The sequence below is a fragment of the Antennarius striatus genome, chromosome 12 (genome assembly GCF_040054535.1).
Source record: "Antennarius striatus isolate MH-2024 chromosome 12, ASM4005453v1, whole genome shotgun sequence".
In the NCBI taxonomy this organism is placed as follows: Eukaryota; Metazoa; Chordata; class Actinopteri; order Lophiiformes; family Antennariidae; genus Antennarius; species Antennarius striatus.
Genome location: NC_090787.1, coordinates 2951442 through 2968482, shown reverse-complemented (window position 1 = coordinate 2968482; position 17041 = coordinate 2951442). Strand labels below are relative to the sequence as shown.

Below are 17041 nucleotides of genomic sequence, written 5' to 3'. Positions count from 1 at the left end.
AACAAATTTAATAATTCCTTTTTCTCAAAACACATCTTGATTACATGTACTGTGCGTTTATTCACAATTTCTTTCTTACATTTAACTTGCTTTACGATTTTGCAGTTATTTCAAAAGTTGAAACGCCAAATTCCGACGTAACGGAGAGCCCAGAAGTAACTACTGCCATGGGATTACAGTAATAACATGTGGTTGAATTTTGAACACAAGTATTTGACCATAAATTGACAAACAGAAAAGTGTACAAAATACAGAAGACGTAAAATAAATTGCTCCTTTAGATAAAAAAAAAAAATCAAGAAATCCATGTCTCTTAATTTTATATTTAAAATGTTTGTAGGATAGCACTGACTAGGTCTGAAGGTACTAAGTTTAATTTAACCTGCTACTCAGATTGAAGTATATTTTCATTTCTTTCAATTATTATTGATAATTATTGTTAATAATTTAAACAGCAATAACACAAATCAGTAAAATTTATTGAAACAAATAAAACTCATAAGCAATAAAATAGCAGAGGAAAACATAATAAAGAATAAAATAGTGAATTTGTTCCACTCCAGTATTGAGTCAGCGATCTGAAATCAAATAATGACAAAGGAAATATCATCTCAGACACCAAAAATGATTCTGAGATCAGCCAGGGAGAGTTTTGAGGTGGTGCTTCTGGTTCCTGACAGTACATTCTGGGCCAGCTCCTTCTTCTTCCCCTGCAGAGTGGAAATCTTTTCCTCCACTGTGCCCTCACACTGAAACCTGGAGACACACAAAACAGTCTCCATGAGGTGCAACACAAACAGTGTGATTCAAACTGAAACACACATAAACAAAATTGATTATTAATTTATTTTTTATTTGCATTTGTGAATAATAGATAAATATCTTTACCAAGTTCATTGATTTTTACAGCCTTACTGTGAATTTGCTGTGGTATCTGCATGATGTCATAATAAATCAGAGTAGCAGCCGAGTGGACGGATTAAATTAACACCCTGTTGATATTACCTGTGGATGATGACGTCTTTAGTTTGTCCAACTCTGTAGATTCTGTCACACGCCTGATCCTCCAAGGCTGGGTTCCTGTTCATTTACAGAACATTTTTAAATCATAGGTCCAATACCAGGAAGGAAAGATACTTAAGAACAAGAAGGGAAGTTCAAAAAGAACAACTATTACTCAGACAAAAGGCATAAGGTTTTTACCACTGGCTACTGAAGCAAACACACAGTTTTGGTTTGTGCATGCAGTTTATGTCTCACCAGTGCATGTCTATGAGAAAGAGGTGATTTCCACCAATGAGATTGAGTCCAACACCTCCAGCACAAAGAGAAACCAGCATCACCTTTGAAAAAAATGCACAAATATCACTATATGTTTCATGTCAAACTGGCTGAAATCAATTTTTAAGTGATTCTTTGACTGGATCCCTGGCTTGAGAGATTAAACGCAACAGCAGTGGGTGAAGTTTACCTGTGGCCCTTTAGGATTAGTGTTGAATTCTTCCACCAGATCCATTCGGTGCTTGGGGTTGACCGTGCCATCGATGATACTGTATCTCAAGCCCATTTGCAGCAGATGAACTGCAACGATGCGCAACATGCTGGTCCACTGGGACACAATCACGCTAAGCATCACCAGAGAGGAAACATTCTAAGGTTAGCCACACTATGCTAACGATTCTCTTGGGTCAACTGCAGGTTGAATGTGGTTTAATGTGTTACCTTTTCTGATCAGAACTCTTCTGTTTGATGGCATTCAGCTCAGAGATAATAGCAGAAATCTGGAAAATATACAGAGCAGAATTGTTTCATTTGTTATTAAGATGTTATTACAATGTCAATAACAACAGCAAAAGAGGAATAACAGGTTTAGAATTTTGATTTACAAACGTCATCAATGATCATCTGATTCAGTGCTTTTATATGAGCTTATTATAACCTCAGGATGCACTCCCATACAGAGGGATAAAAGGGCTCACCTTCGTGCTTTTACTGGTCTCCTCAAAAAGACGTGAGGGGAACCGGGTGCCATTAAGGGCCACAGTTTCTTTTGGGTCCGGGCCAGAAGGCAGGGGGCTGGAGGTTAGGGACAGAGCACTGAGCTGCTCCTCAAGAGACAGAACGATCCCATCGCCCTGCAGCTCCGACGAGTCCAGAGTCTGAAAGCACCGGCAAAAGAGAAGGTGATCAACAGATGTCCGCCGTGCAGTTTGGGATCAAGTGTATTCCTGTAGAATGTCTTTGTGTGTGTGTGTGTGTGTGTGTGTGTGTGTGTGTGTACCTTCTTAAGAAGCGACAGGTGACAGCAGCACTGTCGGAGGCGGAGCAGCAGAGACAGGATGTGGACTGTACTTGCTGGCTTCTGCAGCTGCTGGGAACTGGATGCAGTGGAATCAGCCTGGGACATTCCAAACTCTTGGGCCACTGGGGAAGGAAGACACACACTTTATACACAGATTACTTTTAATGACCACTAACATAAGTCAGACTTTCTGTGATTAATACTCCCTAAAATCTAAAAGGATTTGTCTCAACAAAATTTCAGCTGATACCTCACCTTTGTCAAAGGGGTTGGAACCGGAAGCGTTTCCCTTGCTCACATCATGTCCCTCATGTCTCTTCAGATAGTTCTGCAGAGTGGATCTAAAAAAACAAAACAAAAACACTGTTTGACCTTGGAGACATCTGAAACATCTCTGCTTGTAGCAAGAGTATGTTAAAGGAGAACAATAAGATGTTTCTTTTAAATGTAGATGATGCGCTGTCATTCGTCAGCCTATTCTTATTTTAGCTGCTCTGATTGAAACCTGGAGAACTGATAAAGAATTTAAGAAACAGATACTGGGGATATGTTTTAGTTGAATTCTAACATGGAACAGGTTCTGGATACCTGGATTGGGCAAAAACCACATCATAGGCAGCCTGTTCATCCTGAGACAATTTGAGTTGATGCACAACGCAGGTCCGATCAGGAAGAGACACCTGAAACGATTAAAATTCAGTCAGGATGGAGAGTGAGCTTTGTTAGAATCAATCAACTCGACTGGAGTTGGGTCCTGAGTCCAGATGTGTGTGTGTGTGTGTATCCCTACCAGCGGCTTCCCCGTGGAGTCCAGCTGGTCTTTGGTTCGTCGGAGCAGGAGACTCCTGGTCAGGATGTTGAGTCTCTCGCTGCCTCTCTTCGAGCCGTTGTCCACTTGATCTTTCCACAGTTTGTATTCGTCAAACGGAGAACAACGCAGGAACCTGAAGGACACAGAGGCAGCCAGTGAAGAAGCAGCGTCATGTTTTAACCGTCACATCAACTGAAATTCATGGGAATCCATTTTGGCGGTGGTTTTTTTAACGTGATGATCATTTGGCTTGTTTTGTTGTTGTTGTTCAGTTCATCTTTGTCTTCTATTTTAATTCTTTGCCATTTAACTTTAACTAAATCCAAGCTTGACTTTCTGGTGCCTTACTTGAGCAGTGAGTACATGTCCAGCAGGTTGTTCTGGATGGGGGTGCCAGTGACGGCCCAGCGGGTGCGAGCCCTCAGCTGACACACAGCCATAGAGGTCTGCACCTTTGGGTTCTTGATGTTGTGGGCTTCATCCAGAACGACACGGGCCCAGGACACTCGCAGGAGAGGAGCTGAGTCTGGCGGCTGAGGACCGCAATGCAAAATCAAAAGCTGACTTGATAAAATATCTCAAGCAACAGCGTTGAAGTTCCTGAATCGTGAAATCAGAAATGTTCCATTGTGTCGTGAACATTTAATGCTCACCACGTGGTCTGTATCTTTCTGGGGTTTGTCGGCCTCCTCCTTTTGGACTGGGATCTCTTTGGAGACCAAACTGTATGTGGTCACCACCACATCATGATCTGCAAGCCTGAGAAGAGGACAGAACGCTTGGTTCAGTTTGAGAGTCCTCTAGTAATCTCAAAACTACAATAACCTTTAGTGTGTGTGTGTGTGTGTGTGTGTGTGTGTGTGTGTGTGTGTGTGTGTGTGTGTGTGTGTGTGTGTGTGTGTGTGTGTGTGTGTGTGTGTGTGTTCATAGAGCCTCACACTTTGGCCCGTTTCTCTCGGTTCGACCCGTGGTACAGGTACACAGACAGCCTGGCTGCTTTGACGTGTCGGTCGATCTCTCTCTTCCAGTGGTGGACCAGGGAGGCGGGGCAGATGATCAGAGTGGCGTTAGAAACCAAGAGGCTAGAGTCTGGATTACAAACAAACAATGCCCCAAACCTTTAAAACAACTTCTTCACTCCCGAATTCAGGTGAGCTTTTATGTCATTTAAACATGACTGGCAGGGACAGGTTTCTGTTGCTGTATTCCAGCCTACAAACTGAATGCGTGAGAATCCACTCACCGCTTCTGGAGATCCACTTTGCCGCCTTCTCCTCTTCTTTTTTCTCATCTTCCTCCTTCGCTGCCTTCTTCTTGGTCAGGATGAGAGAAATCATAGTCAGGGTCTTCCCCAGACCCATGTCATCCGCTAGTTCCACAACAAGACAATAAGAAAAGTAATGTGGGAACAAAAGGTTTAATTGAACAACTCACTTGAAAAATTGTCAAAAAAATCTTATAAACTATTTTACATAGACACTAACTTAACTAACTTGACATTAATTTGTAATTAAATAGATTTTAGGTTCCATTTGACACGTGGAACCTAAAGTTCTTTGGAAGTGTGATAGAAAGATTTCAATGACTGTCTCCACAGAATAGTGTCTGTCATGTTTGTATCTCATTCCTTAACACTGCCCACTTCTTTCATGTTTTATCTTACTTATTAAAACTCACTGTCCAGAATTACTGGTAGTCTCCAAGGCCAGAGCCCATGGGAAGCTTCCTCCTTTTTTTTTTCCCACCGTAAGTGTCTGTTAAAATATTGTTTCTTTTATAGGGAGTGCTTTGTTTTTGGATACCTGTTCTCCTGCATAAAAATGATCACTCACTGAATTATGATTCGGTGAGACATAGAACCCAGCTATAGGTTGACTTGCATCTCTAACCCACTTTCTGCTGCAGCAAAGTAAAATAAAATCTTCAAAGACAGTTCCTTGTGATTGCCTTCATTACAGAAATTTCCACAACAGTAGTAAAAAAGAATTTAGAATATAAAAGAAAAATTAGAAATTAGAATACCCAGTGAATGAATTTAAAATAACTCGGTTACATTTTGCTCAAGTACCACTGAACTTTAATTCTGAGGTACTTCATTAAGACGATTAATTTCAGGTTAATCTTTATTATTGTTTTAATCAGAATTAAACAAACCCAAGATTCCTCCACATGGATTTTGGGTTTCTCTCCAGAGCAGCCAGGCCAAAGCTCTCCTCTGATGGGCCAGGAGTGTCACCTGTCCAGAACATATGACCACAATGTATTCAGGCCATCAGTTACCAGCAACAAATCCACAAACGTCAAAAGTATTTGGACACATAAAAAACACCCAAATTCACCAATAATTTATTTCTTATTTTATAACACACCAATACAAGCGACATTCCTTCTCATAAATAGAAGCACTGCAGGACCGTCTCACCTTGATGCCCTTGGGGTCTGGAGCCTCCGTGTCAGCATCGGGACAGGACTCCAGGGATTTGTGGAGATGGTCGATGGCTTCAGACGTGGCATTTTTCACAGCCAGCAGACGGCCCTCGGTCATCCTGCCTCCGTAAAAGGCGTGGGCTTGTGGATCTGCTGGAAACAAGAGGGTGTGAGCGTTAGGGTCTTTGCATTACTGATGAATTAAAGAAAAGAAAACTGAAAAAAAGTAGTCTGAAGTTTACACGACATAAACAAAACTCTGCATCTGGCCTACCTCCATACGTTTGGGTGCCTCCTTGGCTCAGCTGGAGCCCCAGGGAGCTGCTGGAGGCCTGGAGGTGAGACGGACCTGGGGGAGGGGGTACTGGGAGCAGGATGGCGCCACCTTGACGGCCGAAGGGGTTAGCTTGGCTGCTACCTGGATTGGCACCACCGCTATGACCTCTAACCTGGGACTCTGGAAGTGATTTGCTGCGGTCTGATCCTGTCAAATAATAAAAATGTAATTCGAGTCCTTTAAGCGGTAAATGGCGTCATTGCTGGAAATCCTCACGGGTTACTTCTACTGTATCGTGAGGAGTTACCTGGCTGAGAAGCAGCAGTGAGGCTCAGAGACTCCAGTGCATCCTCCAGCTCTCTGACTTGAGTCCGCAGCCTCTCTCCTTTATCTGGCAGAGCTTCCACGTTCACCGCAGACAGAGTGGCCTTGACAAGACGGAACACCAAGGATTGATAAAAGTAGCTAGGTCCTAACAACTGATGAACCGAAGAGAAACATTCCAACAGATTTTGTTGCATTGAAAGCTTCACATGTAACAGATGCTTCAGAAAAATCTGAACAACCTGAAATCATTTGAGTTTGGAACCAGTTGCTTCTCAACTCTGTGCAAACAGGAACACTGGATACTGAACTACAAAACTATATGTTTGTGTCCACAAAATTAGATCATATTTTATCAACAATTTTTTTTAAATAAAAAAGGAGAAGCTGCCAAACACAAAAGTAAAAGCGTTTTAAGCCAGTCCTTTACCTTCTTCTGCGCAAGTTGAGCTGTGAGCAGGTTGTGCAGCCCTCTGGAGCTTTCCTGTGGAGGTCTGACCTTAGAAGCTGGCTGGAACCCCGGGAAGGTGGTCAGAGTCTTTTGGACCCCAGAGACAGTAGGAGTTTTATGGGTGGCAGGTGTGGCTGAGACTAAAACTACATCATCATCATCCTCTTGGTAGTTTTTGCTTTGAGTGGACTGCGTGGGTTGTGTTGATTTGTGAGATGAGTATTGCCTGGCATTGTCAGAGTCTTTGGAAACCTGAGCGCTACTACTGGGTGAACATTTAGAGACGGTCTCCTTCACATCCGGGTTAGTCAGTGCAGAACCTGTTTTGCCACCCGGTGCATGCTGGCCCAACTCTTTGTACAGACCCTGTGATGTCTCGTTGGGTTTCTCAGGATCAACAGGCTTCATTTTAGAGGAAGAAATGTTGTTTTGTGTGTCTTCCGTCTCACTCTTGTCTTTCACTTTATAGATAACACTCTCCTGACTGTCAGGTTTTTGAGTTTTTTGCTCTTCATCTGAAATTCTTTTTAACTTCATCCCAGGTGGAAGTTGTTTACCTCTGTAAGTGTCAGACAACTTCAGCTTCTCCTCCACCTCCACATTTTCCTTCTGATTATTTTCTCTTCTTTCAACATTAGGATTCATCTCATTGCTTCCAGCACACTGCGTCTTTCTCCCCTCTATGTCCTGATCGATCTTGCCAGGAACCTTAAAGGGGTTTCGGACAGGGGGGAAGCAGGAAGGCTGCAGCTTTGTGTCACATAGAGGGTTTCTCTTTTCTATCCCTGGCTGTAAAACGGAGAAAAAACAGCCACTTTAAAAATGGGTGGCTTCATTCATTAGCATTTTCATTGATAATGGTAAAAAAAACCCTGTTTTGTTCAAAATGTGTTACAGCTGCTGACAATGGTACTAAAGTATAAAAAATAAGGTAGGTATGGTACAGCGCTGTCTTACTGCAGTCCAAGGCACATTTCCACACCATCTCAGACGTTCCTTTTTCCCCACAACACAACGGAAAAACAACCTAGAATGAAAGAGAATGAACTATATAATATAGAGAAAAACAATCCAACCAACAAACCATGTGTGAGACAGATACCTTTCTCAAGTGCTCAATTTAAGGATAAAGCTGCAATTAGCAGAACTTTCCAATGTGTTCTGTGAATTACGTTACTTTTGAAAAAAGACTTCCCATTTTGGATAGCAAAACAATCCATCTTCATACTCACTTGTGGCTCTGGTTTTGTAGATTGTAGGTTATGGCTTGGAGTTCCACCATCGAGTCACCATGATAAAGGCAGTGAGATGGGGGGATGCTGGAGGAGATATTGATGACAACCAGACAACAATCACAGAACGCAAACCACCACCAAGGCAACTCGTTTTCTCTATTATATATTATATTATTGCACATACAAGTAATGTGACTCTTTTAACAAAATAACAATGGAATCATTGTTATTACCATCACATCAAAACCTAAAGAGCTTCGTCCTTGATACACGAACAATCCTTCTATAAAGTTTCACCAAAACTCCATCAAAAAGCTTATGTATAATTAACAGGAACTGTAACATTAAAGACAAAAATTATTCCTCGAAAGAAACCTCAATTTTGATATTATTAACTATCTGCAAGTAATAACCACAAATGTTTCACACTATATTATAAATACTTGTAAAAAACCCTATACATTTTAGAGACTAAAATAAGGATTCACATAAAAAGGTAGCTCTCCTTTGTAATGCATAAGTTTTGACATTTCTGGGTTGCATCACAGTTTTACCAACGCTTTTTTTAACAGAAGATCTTGCAGATTTTTTTATTATGATGAGGATTTATAGTCCATGTCACTGATGTCGTGGATACATCGTTATCTAACCTCGTTTTTATTACCTGGCTAGCTGAAAGAAATCACAGTCTGCTGTATCAACGCAAACGTAGAAGCTCCGGCCTTTATTTGGTCCATCTTTTACTCCTGTTTTTAACATACACACGCTGCCTGTATGGAGACACGGAGATCGAGTTATTCAGCGAAGCATACAAACTTCTGCTCATTCTAACTACAGGAAAAGTAGAAAATGCTACGCGCTATGCTAAAAGCAATGACTTGCGGTAGACTGAAAGAAGCCGCTTTGTCATTTTACATAACAGTTTTAAATTAGTAAAACATTAAGATAACTTATGGAAACAATATCTACCTTTCCTTTAAACCACAACATATAAGTTTTTTTTTAAATATATTTACCATGTACATTACATAAAATCTTCTCCATATTTCCTTCTCCACTTCAACGTCATTTGTTAGAACACGGATTTCAATTTTTTGGTATCAACCAATCAGAGATGTCACAAACTACATCCGGAGTTTAAATATCAAAATTAAGTTTGTATACGCTATATTTTATTTGAAACATTCTTATTTTTCCACCATGAAGTAAAATTATCATGACATGTAGTAGTAATAAGTAGTTAATATACATTATTCACTTTTAAAGAGGACCGTTAGTAGTTTTCCGCGTAGTCTTTACTAAAATACATTTATTTTGAAATATATTTGCGAAACGCGACGAGACCGGATATAATTCAAAGCGATTTTTCTGAAAATGAATGCAAAAATATTACACGTAAGTCATACTTAATATACATCTTGCTTGGGGTTAATTACCCTTTATTATAGTTGTGTTTTAACGTACTTGACAGCCCACTTTAAACTGTATTAAAAAAAAGACAGTTGTCCTACATTACCCATAATGCAACACTGGATTACAGTGGCGCTCTCGCGGGTTTTGTTTTGATATGGCGGCAGGCTTTGAAACTTGTCTGTTATGTTTCTATAACGCTGCATTTCACTTCAGTATCGCTGTTTTTCGCCGGTCACAGGTAAATCATATGTGTTTGTGACACTTTGTTATGTATCGAGCGAACGTCTCTGCTTCTTTACAACGCTATAACTCACATAAAATGTGTATGACGAGTGGAATTCAGTTTCACAAGTGACACTCGGGGACACTGTAAATCAGAAATCTAATGACGTCATGCCAAATTAATTATCGTTATTAGCCAAAAAAATAAAAAATCGTTAGCTGTGTGTCAGGAACGCTCCCACGATGGCGGAGGTTCAGATGTGCTTTTTGAGAAGCAGTTCTGATTTAGCTACTAGTTCGCTGTTGCTACGCAAACATCCATTTAAAGCCGACGCTTTAGCCGACGTGTAACGTTTAAACGAAGAACCGCCATAAGAATAGCTAATGTTGTTTACATGTGAAGCGGCTACTCCCATATATGGTTTCCTCTCCCCTGGGCATCATCCAGTGCGTGTTTTCGATCGTGTTTATTCAGGGCGTGATTAACTTTTAACCTGTCTCTAATCTCATCCCGGATTAGCGAGCCCGGTGTGAGACAGCGTGGTCAGCATGTCATCTCCAGCCGGGATTCAGTTCTCCCAGGAAGGCTTCTTGGCACGCTTCTTGCCAAGCAGCACCAGGGCCGGAGTGATCCTCGACCCCCGCATGGACTTGGCTGGCTCCCTGCGGCACACCTCCGCCGTGGGGTCTCCTCCTGTGGGGCCAGATGACTCATTTAACTCCAGCTTCGCCCCTCTGCCCGCCTCGGCTGACAGCAGCTGCCTTGTTGTGGATGGATCCGCCCGGTCACCTGGAGGAGATGGGGCCGCTCCGGACTCTGGAGCTCGGATTCATCCCGATGGAGAATTGGACAGTTCGGATGGGATGGCGAGCAAATCACACAAATCACAAGATCTGCCTCTAATGATGAAATTAGAAGAGGTAAAAACCATCCTTTCTCTTCATGATGTGGTTGTGAACAACAAATTCATGAATGATGACGGGACAAACAATATTCACATTACACTTTAAGATACAAAATGTAGAACCACAGCAGTCTAAAAATCTGATTTGTGTGTGAATTTGTTCCTGTCACTGCTACACACACACACACACACACACGCACACACACTTTGCCTCTCCTTTCTATTATTAGTATATTTCTCAGAAGGCTATTTATGTGAGGAAGGACTGAAATAGTGACAGAAATGTGTGCATGCAAGCCAGTCAGCGCTTTCAATTTGTTAACTCATCAGTGTGTTTGGTGTACAGCCAGGGGTGGGCAGCCGGGAATAAGTGTGAGTGTTGGAAAACACAAAGAAAAAAATTGCGGTGTTGTGAGGCAGGGATGTTTTTGTCAGTGATAGGATAGTAATCCATCGATTACCGATAGTTAAAACTGATATTAATTTACATGAAAATCTTAATGTCAAAATTTAGAAAGTGATGGAATTTGACCAATTTGTACAACAAACTCCAGTCCTACATTCACAAGCAGTTCTGAGGTTCTCATCTACTCCACTAAATTCATATGTTAACGTTCCAGTTAATTTACAGTTTCGGACTATTAATAGACAATGTTGCTCTATTATTATGAACAGGTATTTTAAACTGAACTTCTTTATGACTCTGTGTGTTTGTGCAGCTGAGGAAATGGCAGCAGCACATGCAGGAGCAGCTGAAAGCCCACCAGCTGGAGGAGCTGATTCGCCTTCAGGAGGAGCACCAGAAGCTGCTGGGAGTGATGAATCAATTCCAGGACTGCACGGAAGGTAAGCTTGGGAATGTAGCAGGGGAACTGCAGATCTGCAGTTTTATGCTTCCTGGGTTTGACTGATGACAATGCAGCCTGAAGTTGACCCTTGATCGGTGGGTCGTTGACATGACTGTGGACAGAAATAATGATAATATTTCGTGCAGAAGACTCCAGAGAAGATGATCAGGAGCAGAGTGTTAATCCAGAGGGTCATGAGAGTAGAGACACATTAACACCAATTCCTGAAGCTGAGCTGACTGAAGACGACAGAACAGAAAATGAGATCCTACATGAGAGGTAAATGCCATATTCCAATATTGTAGACAGACATGCCAGTGTAGCTCTTACGTTTAGTGGATTGTTTAATCGTGTTTCCTGACAAACTTGTTTGGGTGTGTCAGACCTATCGGGGGTCAGATGAAGACATTTGAGGAGTTGCTGGAGGAGCAACTGAGGCTGGAGGAGCAGAGGCTGAAGTCTGCCCAGCAACAACAGGTCAGAGTATAAAACAAGGGCCTTCATTCAAAAAGATATAGAAAAAATATTGTAAACAAATGTCAGAATTCACATCACATTTACAATGAGCTTTCTGACTTGAACAGGGCCAAGATGGAGGTGAAGCTGCGCAGGCCCCACCTAAGAGGGCTTTTCTGAAGCGAGGGGAGGGTCTCTCAAGATTTACCAGCAATCGCAAAGCTTTGCCACCGAAAGCGGAGGCGAGGAAGGATCCGACCCCTCAACCGCAGACTCACGTGATCTCTCGCAGCCACTCTGAGCCCACAGCCATCTTGAGAGGAAACAGGGACGGTGTCCCGCGGCTTCCCGTCCAGCGCAAAACTGCCACACTCAACAAGGAAAACCAACTGAGAGGTATCAATGTGGCACCTCGTGACATCAGCGTTGTGAGTAAAGGAGCTCGGACAAAGGTTTTGGGTAGTCATCAAAGACAGAACACAGACGGATCTGAGTGGATTCAAAGGGATCCAGAGGGGAAACAAAACAAGCATCCACCGGTTTTAAGGCACATAAAGGAGCAGGGTAACAGGATAGTGGCTCTGTCGCCTCCGGCCGCGTGGAACCCTGATCACAACACGCAAGAAAACCCTGTAGCCAAGCGGGTTGGCATGGTAACGCAGCCGGAGAAAGTTGGTAGTGATACAGCTAGAGAGAAAGGATGGAGAGTACAATCAGGAGGAGGAGAGGGAGGTCCACAGGATTCCTTAGAGGTGTCGTTCCAGGAGAAACTCCGGCGCTGGGATTGTGATCAGCGGTTGGAAAGCATGGAGCTGGGAGAGTTTGAGCTGCTGGAGCAAGCAGCTGAGGAGCTGTCCTTCTCATCCAACTCGTCTTTTGTCATGAAGGTGATTTATTCAACTCTAATGGTCTGGGGTTTCAGAACTTCTTTACACCTTTTCCTTCATTCTCCATCCACCTGATCTGCTTTCAGTGGGGTTTATTCCCAGTATTGTCCCATTATTTTTGACCTGCTGTCTCTAAAGCCATGTCATTTCCACGATTGTTCTGCACTTGCAGGTTCTCCAGATGGACCAGATAAAGGCCGCCAGGGGCCTCCACCCACGACGGCTCTCCTCCACCCCCATAAAGTCACCTCCTAAAGGTGGACCTGGTAGGGGCAGTAGTGTTGATACTTGTAAAAGCAGGTCCATGAACTCGGAAGCATTTGTGGTAAGAGACGACACACTCAAGAACAAAGTGAGCATCAGTGAAAACGAGGAGGAAGAGAGTGGGAGAGAAGAGGAGCATGGGATCTCTGATATTTCATCCTTGAGCGGCTCGGAATGTGAAGACCGTGAAGCGGAAGTAAAACAACTTTTATTTGCTACCACCTGTTTTCCTGCTCACGTGAACCCACCGTATGACAAGCGCTCGTATCAGGACGAGGATGGCTGCAGGGATCCGGCGTCTCACGCGGCAGCAGCTGGAGACAGAGAGAGCGATGGCGTCTTCAGTGATGCTGACGAATCCACGTTTACAGAGGACAAAGACGGGCAGCGAGACAGAGTCGTGTTTGACGACAATGACACATGGAACGACGTGGACGACACTGCGATCGAGCTATCGGATGACGGGGGTGGAATTTGCACAGAGGCAGCCAGTGGAATCTCTCCCAGGAAGCGGACTCTGGTGAGGAAGGTAGCGGTGAACAAAGCCACGGAGCTGGAGAAGGATACGGTTGTTAGTTCAGCCAATCAGGAGCCAGGTCCTCCTTCTCCTCCCCCTGCCTCTCAGCTCATGACTCGCTTGTTCCCTTCGCTTAAGCCGAAGACCCAGAATGCACCTCTTCATCCACCCAGTTCTGCTGCTGCACTGGAGTCCAAAAGGCCAGAGGTGGAAACAGGTGGATGAACGTTAAATGTCACGTTTATTGTTCGTGTTTTTACTGTCAGATGAGAAGCCAGGTGTCATAGAGACAACGGGGAGGATTTACAGTCGTGTCTGTTTGGTTCTTCCTCCCCAGGCCAGCAGGTTCAGTCCAAACTCCTGAGAGAGAGACTGGTGGAACTGGAGATTGAGATTGAGAGGTTCAAGAAGGAGAACGCCGCCCTCATCAAACTCAGGCAGGAGAATGAGTTGCAGCAAGAACGTCTCAGGTGATTAACATTTTTCTTCCCAGTTGAGTGAATTAACAACAGGTTGTTATGATTGTAAAATTAAATCGAAAATATCCTCTAAGTTACTGCCATGGCAACATCTTGTTCTTGCTGCGTTCTTACAGGAAAGACCGTTTGGAGTTTGAGCAGCTGAAAGCGGACCAGCTGGCCAAATTTGAGGAATACAAGAAAGAGGAGAACAAAAAACTTCAGAAGGAGCGCAAACTGTTTGAGAAGCACGCATCGGCTGTCAGAGCCATGCCCGACAAGAAGGAACGGGAGGAAATCCAGGTGACGCCGCCTTCACCATATCAGCAATTCAAGTGTTTAGAATCACCAGTCAGAGGATGATCCCTTTGAATCTGTCCTCTTCCCCCCACCAGGCATTGAAGCAGCAGCTGAACTCGCTGCAGGAGGAGCTGAGGGGGAAGGAGAGCCGCTGGGCCGCTGCTCAGGGCCGAATGCGGCAGCAGATCGACACCCTCAGGCAGGAGAACTCCTCTCTTCAGGAGGAGGTACCCACCTGACTGACCACCTCATTGACAACCGACAGTGTCTGCTACACATGTGTCAATGCTTTCAAATTTATGATAAAATTCAGATTCACATGATGGAAAAGCTCCGCCTGAACACGTGGAACGACAAAGAAAAGAGAGACGCTCCCAGAAATCTCAACAGCCTGTCAGTTGTGACCAAAGGAGTAAAATTCGCTGTGAGCTTGTTCCTACTATTTGCTATGGGTTGCATTCAGCCTCAACATGTAGACCTTTGTTAGCGTTAGAATAACTCCTACCTCTTCCTCCTTACTTTCAGAGTCCTCTTGACTCCAGAGGAAGCAGCAGCAGCCCCCCAAAGACCAACACAAGCGCCCCTAGAAGGACGTCCCAGGACAGCAGTCAGGGTGCAGGTCTGGTTTCCATCCACACTAGAACACAGTCCAGCCGGCCCTCACCACATGAACATTTATGATAGCTGACTGTGTGTTAATGTCAGCAGGGATAAAAAGCAGCCTGAAGAAGCCATCGAGGCTGAGCTGCTCTTCCTCATTCCAATCTTCTTCCTCATTACCTGACAAAAAGACAGAGGAGAAGTTAATGCCTCCCAGCAGGAACCAGGACAAAGAACAGAACCAGGAATCCTCACAGAGCTGCCTCCCAGTAAGACGTCTGTCATGTATCTAGAGAGGAACTGCAGCACGACCTCCGATTCCAATAAGTGTTGTGTCCAACGTCTTGTTTTCATAATACAGGAAATGGAATCTCTGCCAAAAGAACCAGAGAGCAGCAAAACCGAAGAGTCAGAATCCGTTCTGGAGGTCATCACACACCCCGATGGGAAGGTGAGAAGTTGGACAGCCTCTCGGGTGATTTTTGTTAAGGAGGCACTGATGGAGTTCTGGTTGTGATTCCTGCCAGATTGAAAAGGTTCTGGCCGGTGGCGATCGCCTTATCTCCTTCCCCAACGGAACCAGGAAGGAGGTTTCAGCCGATGGACAGACCGTCAAAGTCACCTTCTTCAACGGAGACACCAAACAGATCATGGCCGACCAGAGAGTGGTGAGTGGTTGGTTTGGGTCTCTGTGTGGAATCTGTGACATCTGCTGCAGATGTCAAACCTGTGCTTCTCGTGTTCAGATCTACTACTACGCTGAGGCCCAGACAACACACATCACCTACCCCGATGCCACAGAGGTCCTGCATTTCCCCAATAATCAGACTGGTGAGGCCAGACAATCACTCTGACAATATTTGTGTAAAACCCGTGATTATGACTCCAGAATGCACATCGACGTTGTTTCTGCTCCAGAGAGGCTTTTCCCAGACGGTCGCAAGGAAATCACTTTCCCAGACCAGACTGTCAAAAACTTGTACCCCGACGGGAGGGAGGAGAGCGTTCTGACAGACGGGACCATCATACAGGTCAACCCGTAAGTAAAGACCACAACTCCGACTGTTCATATTTGTTAACGAGTGAGTGCTACTCAACCAATCACTGATGTGATTTTTCTACACGTGTATGATGAGAGGATATGTATTTTCCTTCGAGGAAAACTAACTGGGTGTGAATGTGTCGCCTCTTAGGGACGGCACCAAGGAGATTCATTTCAACACAGGCCAGAAGGAGGTTCACACGCCCGACTACAAGAGGAGGGAGTATCCGGACGGTACCTGTAAGACGGTCTACACCGATGGCCGGCAGGAAACCCGCTACCCCACCGGAAGGCTCAGGATCAAAGACAAGGACGGCAACGTCATCGTGGACAACAGGGTGTAGGAACATGGAGCCTCACAGCAAACTGTTAGGAACACTAGGATTGAAGCACAATGGAGCTTTTTTTAATGGTTGTCATATGATTTTGTATGACACAGTGACGCCCCAACTGACTTTCATCACAGAGCAGTTTAGTGATGTTACTCCATTTCAGGACACCAACATGGTAAAGGGCAAACCCTGGAGGTAGTGGACATAACGGCTGTTTAATTCCAAGTACATGTGCTTCTCCTGCTGGAGTTTGCCCTGGTGTCTTCTGCGTGAAGAGCTGAAGACTTCCACATGAAGCTGTGATCAGCATGGCAATGAACTGTAACCGCGTTTCACAACTGTCTGTGACTCATGTCGCCTTGTTTTTATCCTTTTAATTATTTATTAGCAGCTCTAGTTAGTCATTCAAAAATATGCAAATAGGAATCAATAACCTAGCAGGAAGTAGCAGTGCTGTGGGTGAAGGGTTGGGCTATGTCACTACAGCGGTCTCCTTTCATTGGCTGGTTGAACTGGTGCCTCAGGGATTCGGGTTCTGATCTCAGCTGGTTGATGGTCAGCTCTCCTCAGTTTTTTGGGTTGCTGGACTCGCTGTGAATTGAGATGGACCTTGATGGAGGACATGATTGGAAGCTTCTGGTCAGCCTCCAGGATCTGGTCCAACGTTGAGCCCCTTTCGCTCACCGGCCTCTTTGACGCTGTCTCCCAGCAGCACCACCCTGTAATTGTGATGTTCTGAGTGGCCTTCAAAAGGTTTTCAGTTTGTAAAAATGTTACATATTTATTAATTTTCTGACTTGGATTTTTTCTGAGCTGTGTATTTTTTTTTTTTTGGATTGTTTAAATTATTGTTGCTTTGGTACAACAGTGCAGCAGGATTCTGCTAGTCTGAACATCTTATTAAAGCCAGCTTTGACCCGTAAACCCATCGCTTTCTCCTAATCTTTAATAAACCACACACCAAATGAAC

General features: G+C 44.0%; 2 protein-coding genes across 5 annotated transcripts; one reads left to right on the top strand and one right to left on the bottom strand.

The window, feature by feature from the left end:
- Positions 1-49: 49 nt before the first annotated feature.
- On the bottom strand, positions 50-8910 carry ttf2 (transcription termination factor, RNA polymerase II). Of its 2 annotated transcripts, none has more exons than XM_068330079.1 (23): positions 8844-8910; positions 8492-8597; positions 7825-7911; positions 7550-7619; positions 6572-7381; positions 6125-6245; positions 5815-6024; positions 5536-5693; positions 5268-5349; positions 4357-4482; positions 4052-4202; positions 3767-3872; positions 3462-3646; positions 3093-3246; positions 2891-2982; positions 2558-2643; positions 2282-2424; positions 1980-2159; positions 1723-1781; positions 1472-1625; positions 1261-1343; positions 1006-1080; positions 50-756 (listed from the first exon to the last, which is right to left on the bottom strand). In XM_068330079.1, exons 1-23 carry the CDS (start codon positions 8869-8871, stop codon positions 612-614), a joined length of 3411 nt encoding a protein of 1136 aa, XP_068186180.1. In that variant the 5' UTR covers positions 8872-8910; the 3' UTR covers positions 50-611. The 2 variants fall into 2 exon arrangements, with proteins under 2 accessions (XP_068186180.1, XP_068186181.1); XM_068330080.1 differs by having other exon boundaries at positions 5536-5690.
- Positions 8911-9382: 472 nt separating this feature from the next.
- Positions 9383-16983, top strand: cenpj (centromere protein J). 3 transcript variants are annotated; one of them, XM_068330078.1, is made up of 18 exons: positions 9383-9478; positions 9983-10383; positions 11087-11213; positions 11365-11494; positions 11599-11692; positions 11800-12558; positions 12731-13556; positions 13677-13809; positions 13935-14100; positions 14193-14324; positions 14411-14521; positions 14623-14716; positions 14803-14966; positions 15059-15148; positions 15225-15365; positions 15444-15528; positions 15616-15736; positions 15891-16983. In XM_068330078.1, exons 2-18 carry the CDS (start codon positions 10012-10014, stop codon positions 16081-16083), a joined length of 3738 nt encoding a protein of 1245 aa, XP_068186179.1. In that variant the 5' UTR covers positions 9383-9478; positions 9983-10011; the 3' UTR covers positions 16084-16983. The 3 variants fall into 3 exon arrangements, with proteins under 3 accessions (XP_068186179.1, XP_068186178.1, XP_068186177.1); XM_068330077.1 differs by having other exon boundaries at positions 11362-11494; positions 14806-14966; XM_068330076.1 differs by having other exon boundaries at positions 11362-11494.
- The last annotated feature ends 58 nt before the right edge of the window (positions 16984-17041 follow it).

What these genes read in the sequence shown, in the direction of transcription:
- cenpj (XM_068330076.1), top strand. Translation starts at nt 10,012, where the DNA reads ATGTCATCTCCAGCCGGGATTCAGTTCTCCCAGGAAGGCTTCTTGGCA. An exon ending in ATTCCAGGACTGCACGGAAG is followed by an intron (nt 11,214 to 11,361) that starts GTAAGCTTGGGA and finishes TATTTCGTGCAG; the next exon opens with AAGACTCCAGAGAAGATGAT. An exon ending in TTGCAGCAAGAACGTCTCAG is followed by an intron (nt 13,810 to 13,934) that starts GTGATTAACATT and finishes GCGTTCTTACAG; the next exon opens with GAAAGACCGTTTGGAGTTTG.
- ttf2 (XM_068330079.1), bottom strand. Translation starts at nt 8,871, where the DNA reads ATGGAGAAGATTTTATGTAATGTACATG. An exon ending in AGGCACCCAAACGTATGGAG is followed by an intron (nt 5,694 to 5,814) that starts GTAGGCCAGATG and finishes TCTTGTTTCCAG; the next exon opens with CAGATCCACAAGCCCACGCC. An exon ending in CTAATCCTAAAGGGCCACAG is followed by an intron (nt 1,344 to 1,471) that starts GTAAACTTCACC and finishes TTTTTTTCAAAG; the next exon opens with GTGATGCTGGTTTCTCTTTG.